At 42.1% G+C, this 17609-nt stretch overlaps 1 protein-coding gene across 3 annotated transcripts; it reads right to left on the bottom strand.

Moving 5' to 3' along the window:
• Window positions 1–1196: 1196 nt before the first annotated feature.
• TCAIM (T cell activation inhibitor, mitochondrial) lies at window positions 1197–17242 on the bottom strand. Of its 3 annotated transcripts, none has more exons than XR_014161996.1 (12): window positions 17073–17242; window positions 13096–13165; window positions 12466–12601; window positions 11075–11228; window positions 9961–10213; window positions 8556–8678; window positions 7666–7763; window positions 6911–7002; window positions 5443–5675; window positions 3755–3886; window positions 2334–2875; window positions 1197–1431 (listed from the first exon to the last, which is right to left on the bottom strand). XR_014161996.1 is itself a non-coding variant. In XM_081883368.1 (12 exons), exons 2-12 carry the CDS (start codon window positions 13122–13124, stop codon window positions 2476–2478), a joined length of 1425 nt encoding a protein of 474 aa, XP_081739494.1. In that variant the 5' UTR covers window positions 13125–13165; window positions 17073–17242; the 3' UTR covers window positions 1197–2475. The 3 variants fall into 3 exon arrangements, 2 of the variants coding, with proteins under 2 accessions (XP_081739494.1, XP_081739493.1); XM_081883368.1 differs by having other exon boundaries at window positions 1197–2501; window positions 2727–2875; XM_081883367.1 differs by having other exon boundaries at window positions 1197–2875.
• Window positions 17243–17609: the final 367 nt, after the last annotated feature.

The raw sequence follows: 17609 nt of genomic DNA, 5'->3' as shown, positions 1-17609 counted from the left end.
CGAGACAGTACAAATGCCTAATTGTAATTATATTCTTTTCGAGAGCACTTTTCAGTATAGAAAGATTGTTCCAGATGACAGCACTGGTAGCTCAGCTATTTCCTAAGGACACTGAACCCCAATACTTGATTGTTCTTCAACATTACATGGTGGAACAGTAAAGAACTTTGCTCTTCTTACCTTGGGGTTGAGAGCATAAAACAGAATATAGGTAACAGTGGAGAAACTTTTTGTTTTTAGCTGGGCTCCATGCTTTTGCTCCTAACTCTGATTTTCAGGATTCTTTTGGAAAGTCTGCCCCCTACTGGCAAGGCTTGGAACTAGTTTGCAAATATAATGTTCACACTATTCTCTTCTTATATTAGGAATAGGATAGCTACATGTTTTGTTATTTCATATGGACAACAACAGGAAGGCTCAGTTATATATGAACATGTAAGGCAGGGCATATTATGACCTACCAAATGTAATGTAGATTAATAATAATAATAATTTATTATTTGTACCCCGCCCATCTGGCTGGGTTTCCCCAGCCACTCTGGGCGGCTTCCAACAGAGATGAACAATACACTAAAATGTCACATATTAAAAACTTCCCTAAACAGGGCTGCCTTCAGATGTCTTCTGAATGTCAGGTAGTTGTTTATCGCTTTGACATCTGATGGGAGGGCATTCCACAGGGCGGGTGCCACTACCGAGAAGGCCCTCTGCCTGGTTCCCTGTAACTTGGCCTCTCGCAGTGAGGGAACCGCCAGGAGGCCCTCGGAGCTGGACCTCAGTGTCCGGGCAGATTAATGGCTTTATAATGCAGTCTTGCTAAGTGCTTGACACACACCCCTTTTATTTTTCCAGTCCCAGCCATGCGGCAAACATAGGGTATGTACTGAGCTGCTGACCGGGTGCCATCTATGGCTATTTATTTATTTAATCTGTACATTGCCCTTCATCTGAAGGTCACAGGGCAAAAGGTCACAAATACAAAATGAAAAGACAAAATGCGTAACAAACAAAAAACCCTCAATAATCCCGTTCTTCCAAACACATTCAAAAGGCCATAGACTGATTAAACAATCAGTCAAAGGCCTAGGAGAAGAGAAATGTTGATAAGACTCACTGGACTAAGTGGGTAACACTGCACAGGCCTTTTATCAACCCCTTTCATCAAAACAATTAAACCGTAAATAACATTAGTCATGCAAGTTTAAGACTGTTTTATTTCTGAAGAACAACACTGACATCTCATCAGGAGTAGTTTAAAAATACTGACACAGGACAACAGAACTTTCAGACTAATGACATCCAGCAGCACTCAAATATGTACCCAGAAGCTTAGGGATCATTATTTGGGAATATGAATGCCATCAGCTTCCACGGAAACCAAAGGTGTTCCACTACTCGCACTAACAAAAGTGTTAACACCTCTTCCTTTCCCTGTTGAGAGATTTCATTGAGTTAGTCATACATTATAAACACATAAAAACGAAAGTATATTTTTTCAAAAAATTTAAAGAGAAAAAAAAACAGTGCTGCATTTTACCCCAATGAGATGAAACCAAGTACTTGGTAGACAATCTCATGGCAAACTAGTTTTCTCAATACTCTTCCTCACACTAATACTCTCATTTGGTACAGTTTGCATGCATCTTTTGTGTCTGAAGACGGCAAGACGCGTCTTTTAAGGTGCTTATTTCAGGGATCTGACTTTTCAAACATTAGGGATTTCATGCAGAGTAGGTTTCCCCACTCTGCATAAATTAACTTCCTGCTTTTGACACAGGGGTATCCTGTGGAGCTTAGGGGGCCCCGTGTCTTATGGGTAGATTGCCCACAGCACCTAGTAGTGTGCACAGGCTGTTTCTGTGTGGACATGTACTATGCTTTGGCTGGAATAAGCTGTAAGTGCACCTGGAGAGAATCACACACCAGTCTCATGGCTGAAAAGAGGACAGTTTACAAATCAATGTGCAACACGGTAAGTTATTTTGTAAATTTCATCTAAAAAAAAAGTTGAAAGTGCAATGCTAATGGGTAAAGGTTTTCCATAGACATTTATAAAATTTTGTCAAAACAAGGTGTACTGTACTTCTGCAAAATAAATACTCTGCCATATGCTTTATGTACAAATACTCAACTAGAATATTGGCAACGTCTGAAAAATATCCATTCTTCAGTTTTTATAGTCCCAACAGTGGGGGCGGGGGGGGGGGGATCTGTGCTAGAGATAAGCTTCAAGGCCAAATTCAATTCTCAATTTCTTATATATTAAAATCCATACTGTTCATCTATATTGGAGGATGTACTAACAGATTTTGAATATATAAAAACCCACATGCCTTTGTCTTCTTTAGATTTCATCCAAGTTTTGCACATCTTGTCCCTCAACAGATCCTTTCAGTGATCACCCTGAAGCAGACATATCCCGGACTTCACATAGGAACCACTCAGCCTTTTGTGAGACTGCATAAACAAACTGACTTAGTAGTTTGTTGCTTTAGCAGCAGCTGAAAACCAAGGAAGCATCTTGGATTACTTGTAGATTACTGGCATAAAAAACGAGCATCTCAATAATTTAGTCTAAGTAGTTCCGATTGTTCAGTTGCTTCCTAGGAAAATATTGGACTGGTCAAGTTTACTCAGTTGGTGCCTTCAGTGTTTCCAGTTCCAAGGAATACAGAGGTCTCCATCCTGCATCACAGAATAGAAATGAGAAATGCAGAGATGCATGCCTTGCAAGTTGGGAAGCGACTCCCCCTCTAGCAGCCTATTGCAAGAATGGATCATCTGTACGCAGGAAACGCTGGGCTCTTTGTACAGCCTTTGGAGACGAAATTTCTCAGCTGAAGCCTTGATCAGTTTCTTCTCTAACACCATTGACCTGAAATAATAAACATAAACCCCCATTCCAAAGTTATAAATGTGAAGGGGAGAAAATACAGAATTGGTTCTTGTGCTTCAGCTTTTGGAAATATCCGTTCCGCTACAAGAGACCCCTATTTTACCGCCTCCCCCACCCCCAGTGCTTCCCAAACTGCAAATAATCAGTTTAATGGATGGCTAGCAGTTTGAAAGCACGCCAAAGTGCAAGTAGATAAATAGGTACCGCTCCGGCGGGAAGGTAAACGGAGTTTCCGTGCGCTGCTCTGGTTCGCCAGAAGCGGCTCAGTCATGCTGGCCACATGACCTGGAAGCTGTACGCTGGCTCCCTTGGCCAATAAAGCAAGATGAGCACCGCAACCCCAGAGTCGGCCACGACTGGACCCAATGGTCAGGGATCCCTTTACCTTTACTAATCTTGTACCCAGCTGTGGGGGACATAGGAATAAAGGAGTATTCCATGGGTTTTGTCTCAGTTATCATACCCTTTTCCAAATTCCTAGCTAGGGCCAGGAAAGGGAGGCAACTGAACTAGTTAGCGACTGGCTGGCACCAAAGCCCGGTAAAAACTAGATCCTCAACCCTCTCTCATGCTCCCCGCTCACCATGGTGTTTAGTTGTATGTATATTTGTGCTAACACATCCAGATGTGAACCTAGAGCACAGCATTTAATAGCAGGGCAAACTAGGCAAGAGGTTTTTCACAACTTCCTGAAGCAACACACTGTTATATAGTGGAGGGAGCTAGTAGTTTTGTAAGTTGAACTACACTTTTTACACACTTTTAAGTGTTGGCTCTTCCCCATCAATCTCCTTGAAAACCTCCCAAGATGTCAAGCACAGAACGGAGCAGTAGCACTGAGCTTTAAGAAGCACTTACTCTTCCTTTCTTTTCAGTTTCTCTCGTGCTTGTTGTGCTTTAGTGATCATAAACCACTGGAGTGCTGCTGGATCACAGGTTGTTGGGATGATGAAGTGCCCTAGTTCATGCAGATATGGTGCATACCTGTCACTGTAATAAAACAGGAACAGTACATTAAGGATAGTGCAAAACAGCTGGTGGTCCTTTTTGTATGGAAGGTTTTTGCTTAAAGTAATATTCACAATATAGAAAAGTAACCCAAGAAGGTAAGTCCTTAATTATTGGATCACCCATATGCACATGCTTATTGGTACTCTTAAATTATGCTAAAACGTTAGACAGACCAGAGTTACCATTGCAGAAGCCATGCTGACTCTGCTTCATTGAGATGCTTCGTAATTCTCTATTCAGTGATACTTTTCATCAGTGTTCCTGGAACAAATATTAAATCTAACTGGTCTGTAATTTGCTGGAACTCTTAAAAAAAACAAAACGGACCTGCCAAGGAGGAGAAAGTTCCTGCCTCCAAAGAATGCTCTGCAGCTGTTGCTGCCACAGCAGACAATATTCCTTCGAGCAGTGGTTTTCAACCAGTGTGCTGTGGCACCCTGGGGTGCCTTGAATGATGGTTAGGGGTGCCCTGGGCAGCACTAGCCTCTGCCTCTTTCCTTCCCTCCCTCCTCTGATCCCCTCTCCTGTCTCTGCCTCCCAAAGGCTTGGACAACTGTTTGTTGCAGCAGCATCTGCCTGGAGGACTCCCAAAGAAAGGGGAGAGGAGGCTGAGGGAACACTCCACAAGGGAGCGTGCTCAAAAAAGGGTGAGAGGCTGCCAGCTTGGCAGGGAAGGGACAACATAACTGGGCTCCTGAGCCCCACGGGTTGCCACAAATGGAATGTGGTTTGTTAAGGGAGCCATGGACTCAAAAAGGTTCAAAACCTCTGCCTTAGAGGCCAGATCTGCTGCCCTTGTATATACATCTGCCCAAGGCAGTTGCCTCGCATTGCCACATGAGTGGGCCAGCCCTCATTAGTGTAATGCACAATGCTTTGCAGACAGTTCAGAAATTGCAGCTAGTGCAAAATTCAGTGCCAGATTGCCTGCCAGGGCAAGATGGTTTAACATGTAACAACTCTGGCACAACTGCACTAGCTGCCAGTCAGTTTCTAGGCTCCGTTCAAAGTCCTGGTTTTAACCTATGTGGCTCAGGTCTCCAATTAACTCAAAGACCGCCTCTCCGCACATGAACCAACCCAACCCAGCATTTGTCATCTGAGTCCCTTCTCAGGCTGCCCTCTGAGGAGTGTGTGGAAAGTAGTAACAGAAGAATGGACCTTTTTATTGATGGCTCCCCACTTGTGGAGTTCTCTCCCCAGGGAGGCATGCTTGGCACCATCACCATCTGTTTTAGGCACCAGGCAACGAGATTTTTATTTACTCCAGCCTTTTGCCCTTAGTTGAGAGGGTAACTAGCTATATCTATGGCCTCTTTGTTGCGCTCATCCTTTTAAGTGGGGTGGGTAGGATTTGTTTCTTGTATAATAAAATCATACCTACATGGATGAGCACATTAGGCCTTGTTTTACTACTTGGTTTTAACATTTTGCCAATTTCTATTTTTATTACGCAAGTCATTTTGAGACACTTTGGTACAACAAGCAGCAGGTTAATATATATCACCATTGTCTTCAGCTTCATAAATGCACACCTTTCTAGAATCATTTGCAACCCACGCAGGCTGTGCGGGTGAAATGGGAGCCTGCTGTTACGCACTCGATTGTAAAAGCTGTCCAGGACAGAGTAATACTCTTCAAGCATCAGCATCGGTTGAAGCTCTTCAACGTATCCTACTTGTATGCCTCCCAAAATATGGCTTATGAGGTCCTCCAAAAGCAGCACTTTTTTCTGAAGTGCAGAGTAGCTTGGCAATCTCTCAAAAATCTGCACAAATTAAATGGTTTATTTAAGTGGGTGACATGATCAAACACAACCAACTCCCACCCAACTGTCCAAATGTACGTTTTAGAAACTCTTTATCAGCAGAGAGTTACTGTTAATGGAAAATGATAAGCTCCTGGCTTGAGACTTGAACTTTCTACCTAATGAAATCAAGTTGGAAATATCTGTGAGGGGTTTTAGGCACCAATTTAAGGATTCTGTAATTTCAGCAAATCTTATGAAAACGATTTAACGTTTTTACAACCTTGTCAGGTGACTCATCCTGTATTTCCATTTTGATGTATTTCGGTTTGTTCTCATCTTTTAATGCCGTTTCAGTTTTTACAAATTTTCATTTGTAAAAGAATTCATACATTGCCTATTACAATCTTTCAAAAGGTAGTATACAATAATAAAACAGTAAAATCACAATAATCTAAATAAAATACAGCTGATAACCCAGGGGCACCATTTATTCACTTCAGATTTTAACCCCAGAAGAGGTTTAAGTGCACAGCTATTTTTAAAACAAAAGCATTAAATTGTAAATAGGAACTCTGGTTAGTATTAGCTATAGTCAAAGTGGCTCTGACACAACCTCATAAATAAGCTCACACAGACTACTAGCCTGCATAACATTTCACTAGCTCCCTAGGGGCTAGCAGAGTGGGATGGAATCCTCTGACAACCTGCTTAGCTATCTAGGGTAGGAACAAAGCACTTTCTCCTTTCCTAGGAAGCTCCCTCACTCGCCTACACGTAATTCCTTGCCAAATGGCTGCTTTAAATAAGACTGTACCAACATATCCCTTAAGGCAGAGAGGGGTGGGAGGAGGGAGCTCATGAGTTAGGCCTGCACTAGCTCAATATATTACAGAGCTATCAGAACTGCAGGAAGGCTTTAAAAAAATGCATTCATGTAATCCTTAACTAGAACCAAAATATAGCTTTGTAAGTTATCTTTTAGAGTTGTGACTGTTTTAGACATTAAGGCACTAGAGAAAGAGTCAATTACTGTACGCACATACAATGTTGTAACTCCACTTTCCAGCAGCAAGGTGACAAGACACCACAAACTCTCCTTAAGAATACAGTGACAGGTTGTGTCAACCAGAAACGGGGAGGTTCCAAATCTTTGCCCACTTAACTTTTTGCACTCCACATACATATTAAAACAGGCTGCAGAAGCCAACATTTTTTTAAATAAAAGAATGTATAATTTAGTTACCAGTTCTTACTTTGGTCCAGTGGTGGTGAACATCCATAGTTCCTAGCATAACATGGCCTGTTGCACTCATGCCTGAATGGTCTGTAAATATCACTGTGCGGCCTATTGAAAAGGGGAGGTATTTTTTTAGTCACTATTCACAGCTGAGCTTTTTGGAGGGTGGGGTTGACTGACAACAAAGGGGATTCGTCTAGGGATTCCAAAAGGTTCCCTGTGGATCCCCTGCTACAGATCTAAGGTCTCTTTTAGGCCACCCTCCACTAGGCATCTCTCTCTCCTGGCACCCACATACATAAGTAAACCCTATGAGTTAACACCAACATAATCTCATATGGGTGCTTTGAGTTATCACAGAGATCAGGGTAGGATAAGAACATACAAAGAGCTCTGCTGGATAATTCCAAAGGCAATGGTGCTCTCCAACAGGAAAGCTTGCAAGTGGGGCCTGACTGAAATGGCGTTCTCCCCACCTGCAATCCCTCTGCAGCTTGTGTCCAGAATAAACTACCTCTGACAGACGAAGTAGCATATAGCAATCGTGCCTAGTAGCCACTAATAGCTTTAGCCTCTGTCAAGGCAACCTTGGAGACATGTAGGATCTGAATCATTTAGGGCTTTAAAGCTCAAACACAGCAACCCACATTCTGCTTAGAAGGAAAGCAGGAAACCAACTTGCACCAGCTTAAAAGATTCAGAATTTTCTTTAAAGAGCAGCATAATATCGTTGACAAGTGAAAGAAAGAAAACTGCTGCAAAAGAATGTACCTTTAGCATTCCTTAGCGCTTCTGGGCTTTGTTGAGCCAACCGACTTAGACTGTGTAGCTGGCTGCACCGATGGGCAATACCCCAGCTCCTCTGCCATCTAAAAAACCCAAACCAACACCAGCATGTTTCACTCATTTTAAACTGCACAGCAATTTAGGTAACAAAAGAGTGACTGAGCTTGTCAATGAAAGACATTACAGTGGTGCCTCGCAAGATGAAAAGAATCCGTTCTGCGAGTCTCTTCGTCTAGCGGTTTTTTCGTCTTGCGAAGCAAGCCCATTGGCGGATTAGCGCTATTAGCGGCTTAGAAAAAGGGGGGGAGGGGGGGAAAACCCGCAGGAACTCGCAAGACATTTTCGTCTTGCAAAGCAAGCCCAAAGGAAATTCGTTTTGCGAAGCACCTCCAAAACAGAAAACTCTTTCATCTAGCGAGTTTTCTGTCTTGCGAGGCACCACTGTATTATTTGTCATTAGCAGACAAGCAGCTTTGAGCATTAAGAACTTGATCTATAACTCAAATAGAAACTTTGACAATTTGGATAAATGGGTGACTGCCATGGGTGTCTATATAGCTCTTAATCTAGTTTTGTTTTAAATATATTTGCTTTTTTGTGTTCTTAACTATTTTTTGCTGTTGAAACAATTGTGTGGGAGGGTATTAAAACATTGATGCACTGGACGCAGTTGCTTAAAAATGCAACTAAACTAAGAATAAAATTGCAGTGACCATTGTAACACTTGGACTAGCATTGTGAGCACACATTTCTGGTACATTTAAAATACATTTGCTGGAGTCTATCACATACCAGCAGTATTGCTCTGTTCCACCCTTAATCTTAAAAAAAATAAAAACCATTGCTTTTTCACACAGTTTAAGTTAATTTGTTACCTGATATCAGAGAGCTGTAGCTGTTGAGAAAGTTCACCTTTCAAACGGTCTAGCTCTTTCCTGAGTGGTAAGCTATTCTTCAGCTTCTTTTCTGCACTTTGTTCATTACTATCTAACCAAGAACTAGAAAAACAACATGGATGACAAAGAGATTTAAAAACACAGTAATTGGGCAAGAGGATTAACGATAAACTTTAAGCAGCGATTTGAAGTGCTCATGTATCAGAAAAAGTGTGAGAGCATATCAGGAACCTTCTTAAAATTATGGAATTATAGAACTAATTGTTGGAAGGGACCTCATGGGTCATCTAGTCCAACCCCCTGCAATGCAGGAATATTTGGCTCAATGTGGGGCTCAAACCCATGACCCTGAGATTACGTGTCTCATGCTCTACTGACTGAGCTTTCAATTAATATTTATCTAGCACACAGCCAGCCACACCCTCTTCCAGGATGTACCATTCCACCTCCCTGTTTTCTCTCTCTCAAGGTATTTGGGCATTCAGTGCCAATTTAGCATGCTTAGTCTTCACTGGGTTGTTTAGTTTCCCTCCCTGTGAAATATCTGTTATATTTCTGCAAACCCCTGCAGATTCCCCTAATCCTGCTGATTTGTCCACCTCGAGTGTGAATGCTGCCTTTTTGGCTACATAAAGATCCATACTTGGAGAATGACTTGCAGTTGTATACTGAACGAAGAATTTCTATGGGTCTGTTGATTAAAAGTTGTGTCTGGCTTTCATTCAACAATGGCTAGCCTCTCTATGGTGCTCTTCAAAACTGCCAACGTTCCTGGCAGTAAATACTTTGGAGGAAGGAACATTTTCATGGAAACCTGTATTGTCAGCCTGTGAACAGTTAGAAGGACTGATGGCAACGTAGTGACAACTATATAAAGTTAAAGAGTGTGGCTGTCATTCTAGAATTATGCATGCAAATTTCTGTATGTACTCTCAGGGATGGAAAAAGCATGTCGCTATCAGTAGATAACCAATTCAAATTGTGATGGTCAAGTCAAAGTCTATTTCACGAATACTACTTTCCCACATCCATCTATTTCCTAGTTGGGGAACCTGTGGGGTAGATTTTGGGAGCATGGGGAGCTGGGGGCTGCAGTGGGAGAGCAGCGGAAACTGAACTTCCATTGTGCAAGCTGAAGTCCATTCACATAGCATGCTTGTATGCCTGGTAGGAGTTCCAAATTCAACACTTCCCTACTCAAATGTTTTAAAAATTAACCATTCAAGTCTAAAATATGTGTTTGGGATAAATCATATGCTTTGCAAGTAGAAGTTGCCAACTTCTACCTGTGACATCTCCTGGTGAAAAATCAATTGGTTCAAAATCCTGAAAAGGCCTCTTAAGACTCTGAAATTGAGGAAGGTGATGTCACTAAGGTCAGTACCTTAGTGTAGTTTCCATCCTTTGAGCCTGTTCAAGTTCTTCCTCAGGATCCTTGAATCCAGTAAAAGAGTAGTAAGTCTTGTCCCATTTGATAGGCCTGTGGAAGATTCTTTCTGCTGACTGGTTAGACGGAGTTGCCACTTTGCCATTCAGGATTTGGACATGCTCCGTAGATAAGTTACAGGAGTTCAGGATGTCCAGTACTGTGCTTAGTAGGTCCCTGGTGCGCAAGGTGAAACTGACTGCTCGAAATCCTACAAAATGCAAACCCAGAACAAGGCAGTATTTAACAGAATGCATTTCCTTATGCTTGCCTTACCAAAGATAATGCAAACCATGGCTTGCATGGATTAATCTCCTAGTCAACTTCATTAAATTGTAGTACTACTGTTATTAGCTGATTTGATTTCAACTGACAATGCTCCTGGACTCAGCAGATTAAGTCCCCATGCTCCAAGATTGATATGAACAGGCTCCACTGTGAAGGCTTTTCCTAATGCTATTTTTGGATGAAGTGCACTACGGGACTCTGATAAAACAACAACAACACTGAAATATAAACCAATAGCTGTGAAGTGCTATGGGCAGGTATGCATGATACTAAGACACAGAAACATCAGTGTATTTGTCTATTATCACAGCACCCTGCTCCAACCATTGAAGATTACTATGTATTAGATGGTAAATAAAAGAACTTGTTAAAAGTGATTATTCATAATTAATTCTCAGTTCATTGTGCTAATAACTTCTAGAACAGGATATAGTAAAGCGAGAAATAGTTAATATTTTCAGATCAAAAACTCAACATCTTTTTGATTTAGAGGCTACATGAATTTTCAAAAGTGCAGCTTTAATTTTCAGAAAAAATCCTCCCGTCTACATTAAGCAGTTTTATACACTATATTTTGGCTAAGTGAGGGAAACCATAATTTTTATAGGGATACACAAAGAAACAAATCTGGTGGCTAAATCTAATTAAACTCTGTTTAAGAGGCTTCTTAGAAAAAACAACAACCCAGGGCTTAACAGCTAGAAATTTTAATGACAAGAAAATTTCAAGTACTCAAAAGCATTTTATTTTGTAAGATGGGCGGGACCCGAAATGTCTAAAATACCTGAGGAGCCAAATGGTTCTTGAACATTGGAAGGATTTTGTTCTTTCTCGCGTACGTAAAAAGTGAGCCGAGTTGGTTTTAAAGACCTGAAACCCGGTTTTTGGAGATTCTCCAAATAACCATTTAATCTCTTCAAAGAATTTTCATTGATCTCCTGAAAATAATTGCAAGAAAAATAATTACTCAAGTTTTGAATATGGCCCAGGTTAAAGCAAATGCACATAAATTAACAGTGTCTGTTCACAACAACTTTTGATTCACAGTGGATTTATATGGAAATGTGTGTAGTTTACTAAGACTGAGGAAACTCAGGTTCAAAAAAATCCCTGTTCTGCCATGAGTTACCTTGTGCCAGGCAGCTTTTCAGCCTAACCTAACACAGATAGCTGAAAAAAGTGGTGAAGGGGGAGTCATGTTCACCATCTTGAGTCCACTGCCTTTCCTCTGAGGCTCACCTGGTGCCAGGGTAAAATGTGCATATTTACTCAAGCTTTTAGTAACTGTTAATCTCACAGTCTAATTTTATAATAACTGTCACGTGTTTTAAATTATTGTTTTATCTTCTGGATTTGTGTGCTCCACCCTGAAACTCTGGATAGAGGGTGGGTTATAAAATGTTCTCACAGAGGAGCCATCATAAGCTTCCAAGGGACCCTGGGGTTCTCTGGAACACATCACGAAAATCACTACAAGAGTCTAAAACAGTGTGTGCCTTTTTAAAGTGTCAAACAGATTAGTAATGACCCAGCTACCATAATGCCTTAGTACATAAGGACTCCTAATATTTAGGGCAAGAGGGAATGATGCAGATTCCATCAGGCTTTTATGCATCTCTTTTTACTGGGAAATTACCCCTGTCGATTCTTAACAGCAGCATTTCTACTTCAAGCTTTATCCACCAAGTTCAGCTTCACAACAATTCTAAAAAATATTTTAAGTGATATACAGTGGTAGCTTGGAAGTAGAATGGAATCCGTTCCGGAAGTCCGTTCAATTTCCAAAATGTTCAGAAGCTCCTGCAGCCAATTGGAAGCTGCACCTAACATTCGGGTTCCAAAGAAGGTTGGCAAATTGGAACATTCCCGGGTTTGCGGCATTCAGGAGCCAAAACGTTCAACTCGCAAGGCATTCGGGATCCAAGGCATGACTGTATTAGAGTTCGTCTATAATACAAATATCTAACAGTATCTATCAATTCAGAAGTCCCACCGTGTTAAATGGAGCTCAGTCTCCATACTGTTCTCATTTTCTATTTTTATGTTGTGAACTGCCCTGTAATCTTCAGATGAAGGGTGGCATACGATTTTTTAAAAATAATAATAATGATGTTGATGATGTCACAGTAGGTGTTTAGGATTGCAGCCTAAACCACTGGAGAAAAATATATTTACCCTTTCTCTGGGATGCTGGCCAAAGAAATCTGGATGCACTGCAAAATAGAATGGCCGCAGAGCGTTGACAGCATCAGCCCCTGATAAAGCTCTTGCCTGGATAACATGCTGCAATGGTAATTTATTGAGACATAACCTAAGAAATAAAGATGAAGAGTAGGTTAAGCAGCCTAAGAGACCACAAAATGCTTAAAGGTAAATTGCAATAGAGATGGGAGAATTCTGGGACTATTTAAATAAGGATTGGGCTATGCGATAAGAGGTAGCTATGTGGATAATACTTGTAACAGTATTAATAAATTTAGAATTATATAAGCATGTACTCAGAACTATCACATCATTCCAACAAGCAACACAAAACTGTAGATGAATTTTTGGCTACTACTTGCAATCTGATGCTGTCTTAAATGTACAAGTACACATTCTTCCCGTGTATGAATGGCCTACTCGATGATGATGATAAAGTACATTTACCTCTATAGTTTTGACCAATAGATCTTCCAATTTACAATCCTACTTCTAATTTACAATTCCTAAAACTAAAAATTTAAAACTCCGAGAAATCAAGCCAAAAGCAGATGTAATAATTTATATGCTACAATTAAAAGTGTAGGAATAGAGCCGCCTTACCTCCTCATAGTGCCCCAATGGCAAAACATCTCAATTCTTTTAATCTTGATTCCAGATTGCCTCTAAATTTCTTTAAGCAAATAAAACATATTAAACATGTAATTAATGCATTTAGTTTTGTATATGTTTACTTTCATTTTGCCTATACTTTAAGCAACAGAATTTGACTGTGAAATTACAATCTGGTTTTACGTAAAAATGTTCACCAGTGACACTAAACAGTAGCAGGAACAACCACTTTAATGTTGTTGTGACACAAGTCGCTTAAAAATGGACAAACTAATTAAAAGTTTGTGTAAGCAAGTAAACACAAAAGCCTGATAATTTCTATACAGTACTAATTTTTAATTAGAGCGCCTTTCCTGGGCCCCGGTAAGAGCACGCTGACTATAAATCAGATTACAAAGAGATGCTGTTCTAGTCAATTTCATCCTGAAGGAAACTTTAAGAGAAATAAAACATATTCTTGAATAGTAAAGGCATTACTGACAGGGAGAGATACAAGCAAATATGTGGGCACTCACACATCCTTTCTTATAAATAAAATAAAATCAACTGAGGAAAAGAGGAGTGCTGCTCATTATGGGTACTATCTGAAAGGCGCATGCAACAGTCACAACTAACATGTATTGCACCAGTACTAGCTGGGTTGGCTGCTGGGTGGTAATTTACATGTTTTCCAGGATACAATTAAAAATGTTACAGGAACCTGTTGCCTGGAGACCACAGAAGAGCAGAAAAAAAGTTTAACTATATATTGCAGGCAAAAGCAACTTATAATAACCACTTCCAGTTTTTTCAAATACCAGTCTTTATAAGAGACACACACTTGTACACAAAAGAAAAAAATGTTTAAAATATATGAAAATCCCTGAAATTATTCATTGACATTAAGTAGAGCTCTGTGTTAATCTTGATTTTAAACGTAATCAAGGAGTTGCAAGGGACCTCAAGCGTCACCAACTACTTGGTGACAAGAAACCTATTACTATAGTATCCCTGGTTATCCAACCACTGCTTAAAAACCTTAACAAAGGAGAGTCCACAACCTTACAAGACAACCACTGTCAAACAGTTTGTACCATCAGGAAGCTATTTGTGATGGTCAGTCATGACCTTTTTTTGTGTAATCTGAACTCATCAGTTCAGGGCAATACCACCATCTGGAGCAGAGAATCAGATAACTGTAAATGGAAAGGGGCCCAAGGGTCATATAGTCTAATGCCCTGCAATGCAGGAATCCCCTCTAAAGCATCCATGACAGATGGCCATCCAACCTCTGCTTAAAACCTATCAAGGAAGCTTGAAGCCATTGGTTCGCGTCCTACCCTCCAGAGCAGGAGAGAACAAGCTTGCACCATCTACCATGTGACAGCCCTTTAGAGATTTGAAGATGGCTATCATATATCCTCTCAGTCTCTTCTTTTCCAGGGTAAACATACCCCAAACCCTCAACTGTTCTTCATATGGCTTGGTTTCCAGACCCTTGATCATATTGGTTGCCCTCCTCTGCACATGTCCCAGCTTGTCAATATCCTTATTAAACTGTAGCACCCAGAACTAGACACAGTACTCCAGATGTGGTCTGACAAAGGCAGAACAGAGTGGTACTATTACTTATAGCTAAAGCTATTCTATGCAGCATGAACAGAAGTACAGAGTCCAGATCAAGGGATGCTCTATTATGTGAAGACTGCTTTAACCATGTTAATATTTGCTCCAGACTATCCCTTATGTTTGGGGATATATAACGCTAAACAATGGTTTAGTGCTACATGGATGAGCTGCTATGAGCCCAAGCAAAACTCTCTCTCCCCTTCCATGTGGCTCAGAGGATTTCTGTGCAGATAACATTGACTTTTCAACTTGTACAAATCTGGAATATGGCTTAAAACAAACTGCTTAGTTAATCCAGCTTCATAAACCATGATTTGAAGGTGGTTTGCTTTGAACCTTACCAGTTTTTGTTGTAAGTGAGGATTACTGGTTGACAAGCCAACATTACAGTGGTACCTCGGGTTACAGACGCTTCAGGTTACAGACTCCGCTAACCTAGAAATAGTACCTCGGGTTAAGAACTTTGCTTCAGGATGAGAACAGAAATTGTGCAGCAGCAGCGGCAGGCCCCATTAGCTAAAGTGGTGCTTCAGGTTAAGAACAGTTTCAGGTTAAGAATGGACCTCCAGAACGAATTATGTTCTTAACCCGAGGTACCACTGTATTTGAAAGCAAAATAAAATTCAGCAGGGATCCTCTTCCCAGCAGCAGAGTATAAAGAAATGGAGGAGCACTCAAGCTCAGTGCTTTTCTCAGTCTCACCAGAGATTGTCCAGGTAGTGCTAAACCATGGTTTAGTGTTATTAGCAGGTTTCCCAAGGACACAATTTAAATATCTTAAGTTATGGTGTAAAGCTACTTCAAATGCACATAGAAAGTTGACATAATTCTGATTGCTTAGATACATGCACAGAATCCCTATTCTTCAGAACTACATAATGCCAAAACTTAGAAACTCTGAATGGTTTTAAAGCGTTTCTTGGAAAGCCACACACAATCTCCCCAAGCTTTTAAAACCTTATTGTGTGCAGAAAAGGAGCAGGATGGGGGTAGGAATAAAGACCATGCCAAATGGAAATTTGAGATACAGCAGATCACACTATAGACAAATGATTAGCCACCTTTTGAAGGCTGTACAGTGCATGACACAAAGGTTACCATAAAAACTGCAGACTCAGGACAAAGCTAGCTACTTAAGTTTCTTGTGGAAAAAGGAGAGTAACCTCTATGAATTGGCAAAGGGCCATAACACACTCTGATTGGCTGAACAAAAAGGTACATTTTAACAGTACTGTACAGCTGATGTTTACAAAAGTACAGCATAAGGTAAGCATGTGAAGGATCAGACAGGTGCCTGAACTTTTACATGCCAATGACCATCACATATTGACTTTAGGAGATACAAAACTATGCCGGCAGCCTCATACAGTATTTGTAGATACTTAACCATTTTTGTTTTTTCCTCTTTGTCAAAAACCTTTAATAAAATTGATCTAAATACAGGGGGAAATGCAGCCTACGACCTTCATTTGTCATTATGCTACGTTTGTTGCCAACCATCGTGTTAGCAGTTCAATTTCGGTCACAACAATAACAGAATCATAGAATTGTAAAAGTTGGAAAGGGGTCCCTAAGGACCATCTAGTCCAACCCCTTGCAATGCAGGAACAGGCAGCTGTCCCGTACGGGGATCGAACTCACAACCTGACGCCACTCTAACCAACCGAGCGATCCAGTTGGTCCGTTCAAGTTCAACGAGGCTTGCTTGCAAGTAAGCACATCAAGGAGCGCATATCAGATCTTAAGATGGAAAGGGAGCTTAAGAACCACAGCAAAAGGTTCCAGATATGATGCTCATGACCCCATTACCTTATTCCCAAGGCAGGGCAAGGCCCGGCTTTATTAACACGCCACTGTAGGGGCCAACTCCTAGGGACTGCGGTCCCTTTGCCCACCCCACCCCCCAATAAAATATTTAAAGGGGGGGTGGCCTCCCCAAAGTCGATAGGCACTGCCATTCAGTCATGCGATTATGTGGACTGGGGCTTTCCTGCCCCCATATTTTATTTCAACTTGGCACCCCTACACGCCACAGACGCGAGCCCCCCTTCATCCCAACGGGTCTCGCTCCAGGTGAAGCAGGCCTAAGTCACTTCGAAACGGCGCGAACCTCCCGCGAAACGCCGCTCCCGTTGCTTTACCTCAGCGACGACGAAGGTGAGGGGACACCAAACAAACAAAACCAAACCCCAGCGCTTTTTCTTTCCCCCCAACCCAAACACTGTGAGGAAATCACTGCACGCCAGCTTACGTGGGAGCGCTCGGCGGGACTTGACCCGTGTCGAGCCGTCCAGACGTTCGGAGAAGCAGAAAGTCCTCCCCACTCTCAGAGCCCCCAGCACTCTCCTCCGAAATCTCACCTTACTCCTCCTCGCTGCCCCGCTGGAAGAGACGCGGCCCCCATCGCCTCAGGCGGGGCGAAGCGAGCGCTCGCCGAAGCGCCGGGCTGCCTGTGGGACTCGGTCGCGTCGGCCGGTGACCTCGCGGGCCTCTGCGCGCGAGACACCTGAACCGCCGGGAGGTCCGCCAGGGGGCGGGGCCGACGCCGTCACGCCAGGACGCCGTCACGCCAGGAGCCACAGGCGGAGGGAGGGCCGGAGGACGCACGCCTCGGAAGCGCGGCGCTTTAAGGCAGGCGGCGTCACGCAGGCGTCGTCACTCGCTCCTCTCCTCCTCCCCGCCGCCTTTCTGCGCATGTGCAGCAGAGGCTGCCGTTGGCTCATTGCTTTGAGCTGTGAAGAAAAGCAATAAAAGGGGGAGTATTAGCGGCCCGGGACATTTTGCCGCCTGAGGCGAAGCACAAAATGGCGCCCCCTCTCCCTGCCCCCCCCCGCAGGGGGAGAAGCGGAGAGTAGTGTGCCATAGCAGGAACTAGGGGAATAAAGATACTGTATACA

This window comes from Podarcis melisellensis (genome assembly GCF_964234715.1).
Source record: "Podarcis melisellensis genome assembly, chromosome: 12".
In the NCBI taxonomy this organism is placed as follows: Eukaryota; Metazoa; Chordata; class Lepidosauria; order Squamata; family Lacertidae; genus Podarcis; species Podarcis melisellensis.
The sequence above is the reverse complement of the archived record's forward strand: the minus strand, read 5'-3'. Positions and strand labels throughout refer to the sequence as shown.